Here is a 13,404-nt window from a genome sequence, read left to right as displayed (position 1 = left end):
GTGTCCAGACCTGGGTGCCCGAGGGGCCTTTTCCCAGTTGTGTGCGGTCACAGCCGCGGTGTCTCCTCTGCGCCGGCCTCGGCCCTCACACTACCTCACCACCTCCTAGGTGGCAGGAGCCCGCTGGGGACCTCCCCTCCCCCGTTTCCCCATGCGAGACCCGGGCAGGCCCCGGCCCGCCCCCTCGGCTTAGGGGCTTCGGTTTCACTCCAGTTTCCCCACCCTGGAAGGACGGGCCCCAAAGTGGGGCACCCCAAAGTGGGGCACCCGCGGCTGGACTGGCCAGGAGTCCAGAGGGCAGTCAGCCCTGCCGGTGAACGCCGCGGCAGCCGCCCCCGGCGGGCACGGCGCTGTAGGCGTGGGAGGAGGGACGGGGCCAGCAGCGGCCCCACCACCCAGCCGGGTCTTCTCCCCAAAAGGTGGCATCCTGTGCCGGTCCCTGGCTGACCGCCGCCGCCTCAGGCTGAGCCCTGCCTCACCCCTGGCGCCTCACCCCCTTCCCGCAGGGACGTGAGGTGCTGGAGTGGGGCTGGTTCTGGCCTGGCCCGGAGCCTGGGGGAGGCGCTTCCCACCCAGCCCTGAAGAGGGTGACGGTGGATTGGGGCGCCACGCCTCAGTCGGGCGCCCAGAGTCCCGGTGGTCCGCTCTGCATTTGGGAGCCAGACCTCTGTGGTGGGAGCTCAGCTAGCAGGGCAGGGCCTGGTCGGTGCCAGCCGGACCCTCCAGCCTCTGAATGCAACCCCGCCCCCAGCCGTCTGCCTGCCCAACCAGTTCCGCTGTGCCAGCGGCCAGTGCGTCCTCATCAAGCAGCAGTGCGACGCCTTCCCGGACTGCATGGACGGCTCCGACGAACTCATGTGTGGTGAGGCTTCTGGGGTGAGGAGGGTGGGGGGCGGGGCGTGGCAGGGGCCGGCGGGGCCGGGGACTCAAGCCCTGGGGCCTGCGGCTGGTCTGGGGAGCGGCCGTGAAGCGGCCTGGCCTGCCCTGCCTGGGGCCTCACCCAGCAGCTCCTTTCTGGACGGCCCCTGAAGGCCACGGGGAGTCTGTTCCCAGGCGTCCTGCCGCCTGGCTGAAAAGATGTGACGTGTGCAGGCAACACACACATGCGCACACACCCGGTGCCACTGGCCCCCGAGAGTCACAAGCGAGGCTGCCAGAGGCTGCGAGGCCTGGGCAGTCTGGGAAGGCTTCTGGGAGGTGGTGGCTGGAGCCCCTGACAGGATGTAGGACTGTGTCCCTCTGTACCTGGACATGGCCTCTCCATTTGCGGCAGAGGACTAAGAACTGTGACTACAGGAGAGAGCAATCCTGGGGGGGCCCCCATGTGCCCTCATGCCAGTGAGAGGGCCCTTGAGGCCCGAGCCTGCACCTCTGCCGGGCATGTGTCCACTCACACCATGCCTGCCCTGGGCCTCCAGGCGACCGTGAGCCCAGTGGCTGGGGGTCTTCATCCACTGTCAGGCCTCGTGTGAGCTGGCAGGTCCTGCCTGGGGTGCTTGGCCGGCAGGAGGGGCAGCCTGACCAGAGAGGGGCTCTTCTGTCCCGGGCACAGTCTGAACCCCCGGCCTGGGCAGAGGCGGAAGCTGAGGAGTACCCGCCCAGACGGCCGTCCTGAGCCAGGGCACTGGCTGCCCCTGGGTGCAGGGCAGCCCTGAGCCACCCGGTTTTTCTCCTCACAAGTCCCCAGGACCCGGCCCTGTCCTTCTCTGCTGCTGACGAGGTGGCCCACGTGGCCCTTCAGGGGTCCTGGCCTTGCCACGGTGGGCAGGAGCCCAGTAAAGGCCTGGAGCCCCCGTGTCCAGTCTGCCCAGCCCCTGCACAGGTGGGCACTGTAAGCTCCTGCCCAGGGCCTGGTGGTCAGCTCCTTGTGCTGGGCTCTGGGAAGAAAGGAGAGTGCAGGGCTGCCTCGGGGGAGCCCTGCTGAGTGGCCGTCGGGAAGTAGACAGAGCTTGGCCAGGCAGAGGGGCCCCCAGCCCCTCCCTGCCACCCCCCATCCGTGGCCTCGCCTGGACAGAACCAGCCCCTCCAGGGAGTAGGGCCGCCCACGGGGCTGCCCTTCGCCCGGGGGTCACCTGCGGCTCCCCCCACAGAGCTCAGCAAGCCGCCTTCGGACGTGGCGCCGGGGCACAGCGGCGCGGTCGGGCCTGTGGTGGGCATCGTCCTCTCGCTCTTCGTCATGGGCGGGGTCTACTTCGTCTGCCAGCGCGTGGTGTGCCAGCGCTACTCGGGGGCCGGCGCGCCCTTCCCGCACGAGTACGTCAGCGGCACCCCGCACGTGCCCCTCAACTTCATCGCCCCCGGCGGCGCGCAGCACGGCCCCTTCACAGGTGAGGGGCTGGGGCCGTGCCAGGCCCGGCAGGCGGGTGGGCCTGGGCCAGCACCCAAGTCTCAGCTCCCAGCGCGCCACAGGTGTGTGAGAGGACGGGCGCCCTGGTCACTGGTGCCCCTGCACCGCCGGGCCACCTTGGGGAGCAGCCCTGGGGGGCCCTGGGTGTGCATGTGGATGGCACCTGCTTCTCCTTGGGGAGTGGGTGGCTTTCACTGTCGTGGCAGCTTGACAGGAGACCTACCACGGGGTGGGCAGGGGCCCTGGGGCTCCGCCCTGAGCTTGTAGGGCAGCAGGAGCCGGGGTGCCCCTGCCTGGGGCCTCACCTCCTGCCCTCCCCCCAGGCATCTCATGTGGCAAGTCCATGATGAGCCCCGTGAGCCTGATGGGGGGCCGGGGCGGGGTGCCCCTCTACGACCGGAACCACGTGACGGGGGCCTCCTCCAGCAGCTCGTCCAGCACCAAGGCCACGCTGTACCCGCCGGTGAGTGGGGGCCCGGCCTGGGGCCCGCGGGGCCGGCCTCTGTGGCCACGTTCTCTCCCACGGCGTCTGAAGACCACGGTCAAAGCCAGTTTGCTCATTGCGCACAACCTGGAAACCCCGTAGAAATCTGAGGGGTGGAGGGGCCGCCTCCTGCCCCCCCTCCTGGCTGTGGTGCCCTGTGTCCGTGTGTTCTCTGGGGCCCGTCTGGACGGGGCACTCAGCCTGCACCCCCGGGGCCTCCTCCGGTGCCAGAGCACCCCTCCGCCCACCCAGGCCGTGCGGGAAGGACAGGCTCACCCACGCCCCGGTCAGAATGCTCCCTGGTGCCGGCGGCGACCCACGTGGGTGACTGGCGGCTCTAACTGAGCCCCTGGCTGGAGCAGGAGGTGCTGGGGTGAAGGGTGAAGCCTGCGCCCTGAGCCTGCTGCTGCAGGAGCTTGTGGGGGCCTGCGCTCGCGGGCCGGGGGGAGGTCCGCGCAGGACGTGGCCTCGGCCGGGCGAGCCTGCCGCCCGCGTGCGAGGACGGCGTGTCTGGCCCGTCCCTCACCTCCCAGCTGCCTGCTGTGGTGCTCCTGGGCGGCCGGGCGGCCCCTCGGCTTTCCCGCCTTCCGCGAGCCCCGCCCGCCCTCCGCCCTCCGGGAGCCCCGTGTGGGGTGGTGTCAGCTTATCGCGCCGGCTGGAGGGGCAGCCAGGGGTTATCACCCGTGGCAGGGTGCTGCTGTGTGTGCGGGAGGCCGTGGGGTCGGCTGTGGCCCAGCAGCAGGGGCCCCGCGGACCCCGGGGGCTCAGGCCCCACTGTCTTCCCCGGCGCTGCTGGGAGCCAGGGTGACTGTTCAGCTGGGGACACCCACGTTCGCCCCCGCACGTGGCTTGGGGGATCCGGTGTGTCCCAGGGAGGTGCACACGCTGCTTCAGAGCGGCCCTCGCGCCCCCGCCCTGGAGCCGGCCGCCGGAGTTGCCCGGCTGCTCCTGCACCGCAGCTGCGTTCCTGCTGCCAGTCTCAACAGGTCGCACAGAGCCGCAGAGAGAGGCCCCCGCGCCGCGGGTGAGGCCTGGGTCCCGCGGGCCGTCCCCAGGCGCTGGGCCTGGCCTCCGCGGGGAGCTGGCTTTTCTTTCTTTCCCCTGGAGCGGCGCTCACACTCTGTGGAGGCACAGGGCAGGTGCCGCCTGCCCCAGGCCGTGGGTCCGCCTGGCGTGGCCTCGGTGCGCCCACCACAGCCCTCAGGCCGGGCCTCGGACACGGCCCATCTGCCCTGGCGCTGAGGGCGGTGGTGTGGCCCGGCCTTACCCGCCCACCCGGTCGCTCTGGGCCTGGCTCCTCGCCCCCTGCGGCAAGGCCCAGTGGGCACGGGCGGGCCATGCCCTCCATCAGCAGCCGCCGCAGCAGGGGGGTAGAGCACGCCCCCCAGCCCCCCGGCCTCTTGCCCTGCACCGCCATCACTCATCTTCTGCACCAGCTACTTGCTTAGGGGCTGCTTAGAGCAACTTCAGGCCCGCAGCAAAATTGAGAGGAGGGTGCACCCCCCGAGCCCCCTGCACGGCCGTCCTGCCCCTTACCGTCGCTGAGCCTTCACTGGCACAGGTCCCCACCGAGTCCGTGGTGGACATCGGGGCCCCTGTAATGCACCAGCAGCCCCGGGTCCTGCCAGGCCTGGTGGCAGCTGCTCATGGCTCCTGGTGCCTGGCAGGCCAGCGGCCCCGAGGGAGAAAGAAGCACGGATGTGGGCGAGGTGCACACAGGCATGATGCCCTGGAGGGCAGGGGGCATGCTGTGTGGACGCTGCACTGTGTGTGAACTCTGATGGAGCCACGTGTGCATGTGGCCAGCGTGACACATGGGTGCCACGTGGCTGGCAGGACAGGTAGGCTATGGGGCGCGTGGCTGGTGTGACATGTGGGCACCGCGTGGCTGGCGGGACATGTTAGTGCCACTTGCAGCATTAGCTCAGCTTTAGAGGCGGCTCCTGTTACCCCACCTTACTGCCACGGAGCCACCACTGGGTCCGGCCCCTCGTCAGTAGGCCTCAGGGCCCCCGTCCCACCTTGCCTCGCCCTGTCCTGAGGTGGGTTGTGCTTGTAGGGCTATCCACCCCCTCCGGTGGCCACTCTGTATCCTGAGGGCAGTCAGCAGGACACTCTGGGCCGCGCAGGACTGTCCATCTTCTGCCAGGGTCTGAGTCACAGCAGAGGTGGCCTCTGAAACCACCCTCGGCCTGTATTCCCACCCGAGGGTGGCAGGCCCCGTGGCTGCACCCGGGGCGTGGGTGGTTCTTTCCCTTGAAGGCTTCTACACAGCTGACGCCCAAGACCCACACAGTGTGGGAATATCCCAGGCCCTGTTCTCAGACAGGGCTGAGGGTGTCCACCAGCAGGCCTGGGAAGAGCCCGTCCTTGTCCTGACGGCCCTGCTGTGCGGCGTCCCCCGCAGTGGTGAGGACCGCGCCCGGGGCCAGCCCTGTTCCCACACACCCCGGCGCCTGAGGTGCGGCAGGGGACACAGGCCCGGCCGGTCCTCCAGGCCCAGGTCCTCTACCTTTTCCCTTTGCGTGTTCTCAGAGCTCGGGCAGGGGACAGGGCCGCCCGGTGGGCCAGGCAGAGTGTGCCAGTTAGACTTCGCGCCATGCGGGAGGAGCAGGCCGGTCACAGTCCAAAGGGCCATGGAGCAATCCCAGAGGAGCCTGGGAGGCTGCAGGCCGACAGGCCCAGGCCTGCCGGGACGTCGCCCACTCTGGGTGGGGCTGCCTGAGAGTCCAGGCTGGGCGTCTGGGCACGGCCCTGGGTGGTGCCCTGGGGTCACAGCCGGTTAGCAGGCAGGCCCTGAGAGCAGACCAGAACCCCTCCGCAGGGCGTGACAGCTGCTGCTTCCTGCCACGGATAAGGGGTCCGGGGGTGGGGGCATGAGGCCCGTTAGCTCAGTAGACAGCCCTCGGGGCGGGGGCGGGGGCACAGCCCGTCAGCCTCACCGTGCTTGGCTCTCCGCAGATCCTGAACCCGCCGCCGTCCCCAGCCACCGACCCCTCCTGTTATAATGTGGACAAGTTCTACTCTTCAAACATTCCCGCCCCCACCAGGCCACACAGGTATGGACACCCCGACTCAGCCCCTCCTGGCCTCCAGGCCGACTGCCGTGGCGGAGGACGGGCCCGCCCCGCCTCTGGGAGAGGAAGCCTGCGCAGGCCTGGTGCTGGTGCCAGGCTCCGGGCCCAGCCCTGCTCGATGCCCGCCCCGCCGGCCTGGCCCGGCCTGGGCTGCTTCCCAGCAGCGCACCAGCCTGCGCGTGGGGCTCAGAAGCCGGCAGACCGTGGCTTCTGGGCAGGCCGCGAAGCTTCCTTGGCTGGATCTGCAAGCTGGGCCAGCCCAGGCAGGTGGCCTTGGATGCGACCGCGGTGCTTCCTGCCCGGGCTTAGCCAGGCCCCGCACGCCGCAGGTGGGATTTGGGGAGTGGCAAGCTGCCCTGTCCCGATGTCTGGGCAGACTGACGCACAGGCCCTAGCTCGTTGGACTGGGGCGGCCCACCGCTAGCTGGGGACTCTGGCGAGGACACCCCTCTTGCCTCGGCTCCCCCTGGAACACCTCCAAACCCCTGAGTGCAGCCCACAAGGCCTGGGAGCCCCTCCTGTCTGAGCCTGGACCATCTGTCCATATTGGGGGTGCCAGTCTCGCAGCGTGGGGGACACCTGAGAACACTGACACCTAGGAGCCCGGCACCCCAGGGGCGGGCCAGAGGCTGGGGTGGCCTCCAGCCCCGGGGCTCAGCCAGCATGTCCCTCCCGGCACACAGGCCCTGGTCCTGCTTCCCGCAGGGACACAGGAGCGGGGCGGCCACCGGGTGGGCCTGGGCGCGAGCCTCGCGGAGGGTCCGCCATCTGGTGGCCGCTTCCCAGAACTCCGAGCTGGCGCAGCGGCTGCCGGGCGGGAGCTCTGCAGCCTCTGGAGAGGCCCCCCTTCCAGGCACCGCTGCCCGCTGCCCGGGCTGCCCGGCTCCGTGGGCTGTGGGGTTGGAGCAGGCCCCGCGGGCTCCGCTCCGCCCTGGCTCTGTCTGCAGGGCCCTCGTGGGAGCCTGTGCGCTGTGTCCTTGGCCTCTCACCGGCCCGGGGTGCTCTTTCGCCCGTCCCCCCACCACGCATGCTGTATCTGAGCTCCGGGGGTGATCGGGAGAAGTCTCCAGGGTTGGGTCGCGTTAACTCAAACCGGCCTGTCGGTCCCCAGCACTCGGGTGATGACAGGAGGAGGAGCACTGTCCAGCAGTGTCCGGCGCTGTCCAGCACTGGGGCGTGTTCGGCGCTGTTTCTAGCACTTCCTGTGCAGGATCTCACTGGGTGCCCACATGGCCCCTTGGGCACGGGGCACCCCATTTCATTGTTCCCCCTTTGGCCAGCGAGATAGGGGAGCCCAGCGAGGCCCAGTAAGTGGCCAGGCTTAACCAGAGCGGCCCGAGACGACCTGGGCGGGGTCAGAGAGCGCAGGGCCTGGGCTGAGCAGCTGCGTCCACCCATGTGAGAGGCCAGGCTGGCGAGGCCCAGCGGGGTCACTGGACGGGGCCCCTCCCGAGTCGGGGCAGGCCAGCCTGCTCACGGCCATGCCTCAGGCCAGGGGCTTCACGGCCAGCCCCTGACCGGCCTCTGCTCCCGCCGCAGGCCCTACATCCTCCGAGGCGTGGCGCCTCCCACCACGCCCTGCAGCACCGACGTGGGCGACAGCGACTACAGCGCCAGCCGCTGGAAGGCCAGCAAGTACTACCTGGACCTGAACTCCGACTCGGACCCCTACGCGCCCCCGCCCACGCCCCACAGCCAGTACCTGTCGGCCGAGGACAGCTGCCCGCCCTCGCCCGCCACGGAGCGCAGCGACTTCCACCTGTCCCCGCCCCCGCCCTCCCCCTGCACGGACTCGTCCTGACCTCACGGGGCGCCCTGGCCCTGCGCCCCTGTAAATAGTTTTAAATATGAACAAAGAAAAAGTATATTTTATGATTTAAAAAATAAACAGAGTTGGGGTTTTAAAAACACGAGAAATGTGAACAGTTGTGGGGCAGGTGGGGCTGGGGAAACTTTGTACAGAAGCTATTTATAAACTTAATTTTGTAAACGCCACTGCCGTTCCTGCGTGCCCTGTGTGCGTCCGAGCCTGGTGCCCCGAGAGGTGCCTGCCGCGGGCCCCCGCGCCGGTGTCGGCTCTGGGGGGCAGGTACGTTCCGCCGGCGGTGGCCGCCAGGTCACGTGGGCCCCGCCATGCCGTCCTGAAATCCTAAGTAATTTTTGAGAAAGAGGCCCCATGTTTTCATTCTGATCCTGGGCCTACGGATTCCTGACCTGGGCCTTGGATGGCCCCTGAGGGCTCTGGCCTGGGGCCAGCTGGGCTCTGCTGCTCATGGAGAGGGCACTGGGCGGGGCCTCCAGGACCTGCCCCCGAGTGGCCCCCAGTGGCGAGTGGCGAGGCTGCGGGACCCACTCGCCCCCGCCCCACGAGCTGTACCCCCGCCCACAGACGGCGGTGTGCTGGGGCCCCACAGAGCAGGCCTGGCCCACCCCGCTGGGGCCTGCTCCCCTCACCCTGGGGTGCTGGGGCTGGAAGGAGAGGGGGTGAGCCAGCGAAGGCCGCGGCTTCTCCTACTGCAGCCCAGCCTGGGGTGGGAGGGCCTCCTGGGAGGAGCCACACCCCGAGGGCCTGGCCCAACCTGGAAGCTGGGGTGGGGCTGGAGAGCCTCCTCCCGCTGTGGCAGCTCTCAGACAGGGAATGCAAAGGGCTGGACTAAGCAGGAGCCTGGGATGAAGCTCAGGATGGGCGGTCAGCCAGCTGTGGGCAGCCTCCAGGTGGGCAGCCCCAGAGCACAGCACTGGGGTCCTGTGGCCCCCCAGCCCAGCCGAGGAGGACGGTGGGGAGGGCTGCTGCTCGAGTCTGCTCAGCCAGCGCCAGGGGCGCCTGGCCTCCTGGGACAGAGCCTCAGTCACCTCTGCCCCCTGGCTCCTGCTGGACACAGGGGTGGCCTGCCCTTAGTGCCAGGCGACGGCCAGCCAGCGAGAAGACCCTTGCAGACCTCGGCGGGGGTCGGCCTCTGCACGCTCAGGTGGCCAGTCTGTTAAGGAGGGCTGTGTCTGCCGGGGCTGCCAGGCCTCCCCAGATAGGGGCCACGCCCAGGGCCGGCTGGCAGTGCCCGGGCGAGGCAGCTGTGCGGTGGAGGCTCAGAGAGGCTCGGTCTTGCCCAAGGCCACGCCGCTTGGGACAGAGCTGGTGGCGGAGCCTGGAGCTCCCAGGCCTCAGCAGGGTCGCAGGCCCCGCTGAGCGCTGGGAACGCCCCCACTTGCAGGTGGGGCCCAGGTGCGCCTGGTTACAGGCACCGGTCTCCACCTGGCAGGGTGAGAGCCCTTTGCTGGCCCTGAAACTGCCCCGGCACTCGCCTGCCTGCCCAGCCATGCATCTGGGGGTCCCCAGGAACCTCCCTGCTCTGTTCTCCAGTCAGTCCTCTGGTGGGCTGGGGCCTGCCAGGTGTCAGCCAGGTATCTGTGGAAGAGCATCCTGGGGTGCTGGCTGGCAGCTGGGGTCAATGGGGGGCCAGGTCACCCCAGAGGCTACTCTGCCCAATGGTCGGCTAGGGGGAGTCAGGGCCAGCCCACAGCCAACAAAGTGCCACTTCAGTAAGCACCCACGGGGTGCAGAGCCTGGTGCCGGAGTCACAAGCGGGGGCGCTCCCTTGAAGGCGCTTCCTGTCCAGTGGCAGAGACAGGCAGCTTCCAGAGCCACGGGCAGCCAGCGTTGAGCCATCCAGCAACCCAGAGGGACCAGATTCTCGGCAGCGAGGGCTTCCCGGAGGAGGCAGGCGAGGTCCCAGCAGCGTCTTAAATTACAGGGTTAAATGAACCCAGCTTATTTCACGCAGATGTCACAACGGCCCAGCTGACAGAGTCCTGCGTTTGTAGTTGAGGGGAACAAGGCTTGGGAGAACGTGAAAATTAGATTTTTTCATCACTCTGCTCAATTATCCGGAAAACATCACTAGTTGGCTAGTTGGGTGCTCGCTGGCCGCCCAGCAGCCCCGGCCGAAGGCTCCCTGAGCAGTGGGACAGAGCTCTGGACAGATCCTGCCTGTGTCCACTGCCAGATGAGGCGCCGCGGAGCCAACTGGGACGGACAAGGTTCTGCCTCCAAGATACCGGGCGGGCGGGGAGCCGGCTGGGCCTTGGGCTCCCCAGAGCCCCTCAGCCGGACTTCACAGCGCTGGGACGCCTCAGCTCGTGGCTGGCCCAGGAAGGCCCAGCTGCCCACTGCACATCGCTGCCCCCACTGACCTCTTTCTCTCCCTGTGGCTGGGAGGTAGCCCTGGAGTGACTTGGGGCTCCTCTTTCTGCAAGGACCCCTTTGGTGAGAAGGGATGCCTCTCCCTAGCCAGGTGGGGTCCTTGTGCGGTGGAGAATGGGAAGTGGGAAATACTGGCCCCGTGTCCTTGCTCAGTGGACCAGGCATAGCACCCCAAGCTCCTTCTCTGGCCTTTCTCTCTAGCCTTGACAGTGCTGGACACCACCCCAGCCTTCTGCCAAGGAGACCCCACCCAGCTTTCAGAGCAGGACTGGTAACACCTCAGTTCTTCAGTCAAACTTATTTGACAAAATATTTTCCTTGATCCTGAGCTAGTTTTTGCTCTCTGAGTGTATGTGCTGAATTGTCCTCTCTTTTATGAAATTGCAGGAATAATAAATGGGGGGCCCTCCCTGGCAGCACAGGGAGTTGAAGCACAGCTCTATGAAGCTGTGCACATCACGAGTTTGGTCCCCGGCCAGGGAGGGACCAAAGGGCGCAGCAGACCCCTCCTGTCTCCCTGCTGCTCCCCTCAGCAGTGCCTTTCAGTAGGTCTGCCTGTTCTGCTCCCCTCTCTGTCTCTAGGGATCCTGTCAACCCCCGTGTACCCCAACATACATAAACATATCCTTAAAAAAGAAATAACAAATGGTATCAATATAAAATCACTACTCGATAGAACTAAAAGTTGGCAGCTCTGTTCCCAGAGTTGCTGAATAAGAGCCAGGTGGTGGGGGTTCGTTATCCTTGAGCATATCTGAAGACACTCATATAAGGTTTCTTTTTTTAGGTCTAGATGGGTTGAAAATTGAAACGTTAGGAATTAGGCCACAAAGGGATTCCGAAAGAGAAGGCGATGAGCTGTGAAATGTAGTTTAGGATGGCGAGGCCAATGCAATGTTTCTGAAGCACTTCCGCGTCCAAAGTCTGTCTGTGGCACCTCACAGCTCCTGAGAGGGGGACAGAGCTCAGATGCCTCCTCATTCAAGAAGTCCTCCCTGACTTCACCCCTTTAGGCTAGTTTAGAATCTCCTTGTAATTGGAGGTTTGGGGGCCCGCTTACATTGGGCGAGGTACTGCATTATGTCACTTAATTACAGTCCGCCCCGAAGTCTGAGGTGGAGGCGCCTGAGCAGGTCCCGGCGCGCCCTCGGACAAGACTGAGTAAAGGGATGCGCAGAGGGGTGGGTGGCAGGGCCCTCCCCGGGTTCCCAGGAGGGCAGGTCCCAGTCTTGGCTGCCTTCTGCTGCCCACGCCCAGCCTCCCGCCCTGGCACTGCCTGGTCTCTGAGTGCCCTGCCGTCACCAGTGCCCCTTGGTCCGGCCCTGGGGCTGCCCTCCCCGGCCTGCCCTGCTCCTGTTCCAACCCGTCTTTACCAGGTATGGCCAGCCTGAGCACACCCTTTTCCCACCCTGAAGTTTTTCCAGGTTCCCCCAGTCTGAGCAAACACCCTTCTTTAGCTGGTCCTCCAAAGTCTCTCCCGCTCTCCTCCCAGACCTGCGGTCACTGTGATCAGTCACCCGGGGTCCACGGAGAGTCTTCCTCATCATGCTTCTGTGCTCCCCTCCCCCGCCTGCCGCCAGCCCCCCTTGCTACCCATACACAGCCCCCTCCCTAACTTGGTTTCGTCCCAACTGTGCTCACTGGCCGTGTGACCTGGGCAAGGCTCCTGCCTCTGGTCAGCAGGCTCAGGGCGAGGGTCATCTGCACTCGCCCTGGCTGCACCCTCCGGCCACAGGCACAGGCAGGTGAGTATCACCAGTACGCACAGATAAGAGCTGGAAAGCTGGCGGCTGAGACCACCCAGCCCAGGTCACTCGGCCTCTGTGGGCCACAGATGGTGTCTGAATTCTCTGTGGGGCCTCTGGAAATGTGGGCGATAGGACAGTTATGCAGCTACCAGCACCAGGGTCTGGCGCCAGGCACAGCCACTGCAGAAGGGGCGCGGCGAGGTGGGCTGGGGGCAACGCTGAGACCTGGCTCCCCAGGCTCTGGGCCTGACCCACTCAAGTGGGGCCCCATGCTCCCTGGGCCCAAGTCAGGGAGGGGACGAGGGAGACCTTCAGGCCAGCTGGGTGGTGCAGCCGCTCCCCGTCCCCAGCCCTGCTGTGGGTGCTGCGTCCCTCCCACACCCCTTGGTCAAACTGACGCTTTATAGGTCCCTGGCACCTAGGCAGTTGGGAAGCCCCTTAGCGTATCACGCCCTCCCTGACCAGCTGGCACCCCAGGAGCCAGGGAGCCTCAGTGCTAAGCTAGGAGGGGTCGGTGGCCTGAGGGTCGGGTGTGTGGGCTTCCTCTCGGCCTGTGGCACTGTCCTTGGGTCCCCACACGCCCTGGTTACCTCTGCCACCTCCTGTCCCTGGCAGGACCCGCGCCCACCACCACCCAGCTACCTCGGCAGAGCGCTTGGCTGGCCTTGAGGCGGGTCTCCGGGTCTTTGTCCCAGGTGACCTAAGACCCCGGTGCTCCTGGGTGTGTCCCTTGGGCCGCCTTCAAGGGCCGCCCCCGCAGGGGAAGAGCAAAAGCATAACCCAACTTCCAGGACGGTGGCCGGCCTCCCTCCCCTGACCCCACATTAATGTGAGTGAAGTGACCACGGAGGGTCACTTCCCTTGGAAAAAGCTAGCCCTGGAGAAGGCGGGCGTCGATCCCACTACCTCTCACACGCTAGCCAACCGCTTTACCACTTGAGCTAATTGCCCACACCGACCCGGCTTCCGCCGCCGCGACGTAATGTGCCTCACGTCATCACCGGTTTCCTCCGACTCCGGCCCGCCCGCCGCCGCCGGTCTCGCTCCTTTGATTGGTTCCCTCGCGGCTCCCGCTCCCCAGTCATGATTGGTTTGGCTCACTTTAGTTTTTAAAAGCACTGGCTATCGGATTGGTGGGCCGAAGCGTACGTCAAGAGGCCTGCTGTTGCTACGGCGCAGGGGCGCCCAGCCGGGTTTCTCCGGGTTTCTGATTTGTTTCTGCAGGCTCCAGGGTCCTAGAGGTTCCGGATCCGTCAAGTCCATGGGAAAAGAATGCCTAACCTCGCGCTTGACGGGCAGGACCTGCGAGCCAATCGGAGCGAGTGTAGCGGAGCCGCTGGGCGACCCAATGGGTCGCGGGGGGCGGGGGCGGGAGGCCAATGGGCGTGCAGCTGGGGGCGGGGACAGGGCCTCGATTGGCCGCTAGGCAGCCGGAGGGAGGGCGGGGGGCACTCAAGGCCTGCTTGATACGTCCGCCATTTTGGGCGCTTCGCGGATGGTGTCGGTGAGCGCGTTTCCCGCCTGAGCGCTACTAGCGGCGGGTCGCGGGC

General features: G+C 66.8%; 1 protein-coding gene across 1 annotated transcript in view; it reads left to right on the top strand.

Moving 5' to 3' along the window:
* The window catches only part of LRP5 (low density lipoprotein receptor-related protein 5), a 52,300-nt gene extending 44,417 nt beyond the window's left edge, over window positions 1-7,883 (top strand). The window contains exons 13-17 of the mRNA XM_012725115.1: window positions 752-862; window positions 2,091-2,327; window positions 2,671-2,810; window positions 5,793-5,890; window positions 7,448-7,883. Of these exons, the coding sequence (XP_012580569.1) occupies window positions 752-862; window positions 2,091-2,327; window positions 2,671-2,810; window positions 5,793-5,890; window positions 7,448-7,709 (848 nt within the window). The 3' untranslated portion in view covers window positions 7,710-7,883. The remainder of the gene's footprint in view (window positions 1-751; window positions 863-2,090; window positions 2,328-2,670; window positions 2,811-5,792; window positions 5,891-7,447) is intronic.
* Window positions 7,884-13,404: the final 5,521 nt, after the last annotated feature.

The sequence above is a fragment of the Condylura cristata genome, unplaced genomic scaffold (assembly GCF_000260355.1).
Source record: "Condylura cristata isolate star-nosed mole 26May11 unplaced genomic scaffold, ConCri1.0 scaffold00015, whole genome shotgun sequence".
NCBI classification, from domain to species: domain Eukaryota; kingdom Metazoa; phylum Chordata; class Mammalia; order Eulipotyphla; family Talpidae; genus Condylura; species Condylura cristata.
Note: the sequence above shows the minus strand (reverse complement) of the source record. Positions and strands in the feature narration are given on the sequence as shown.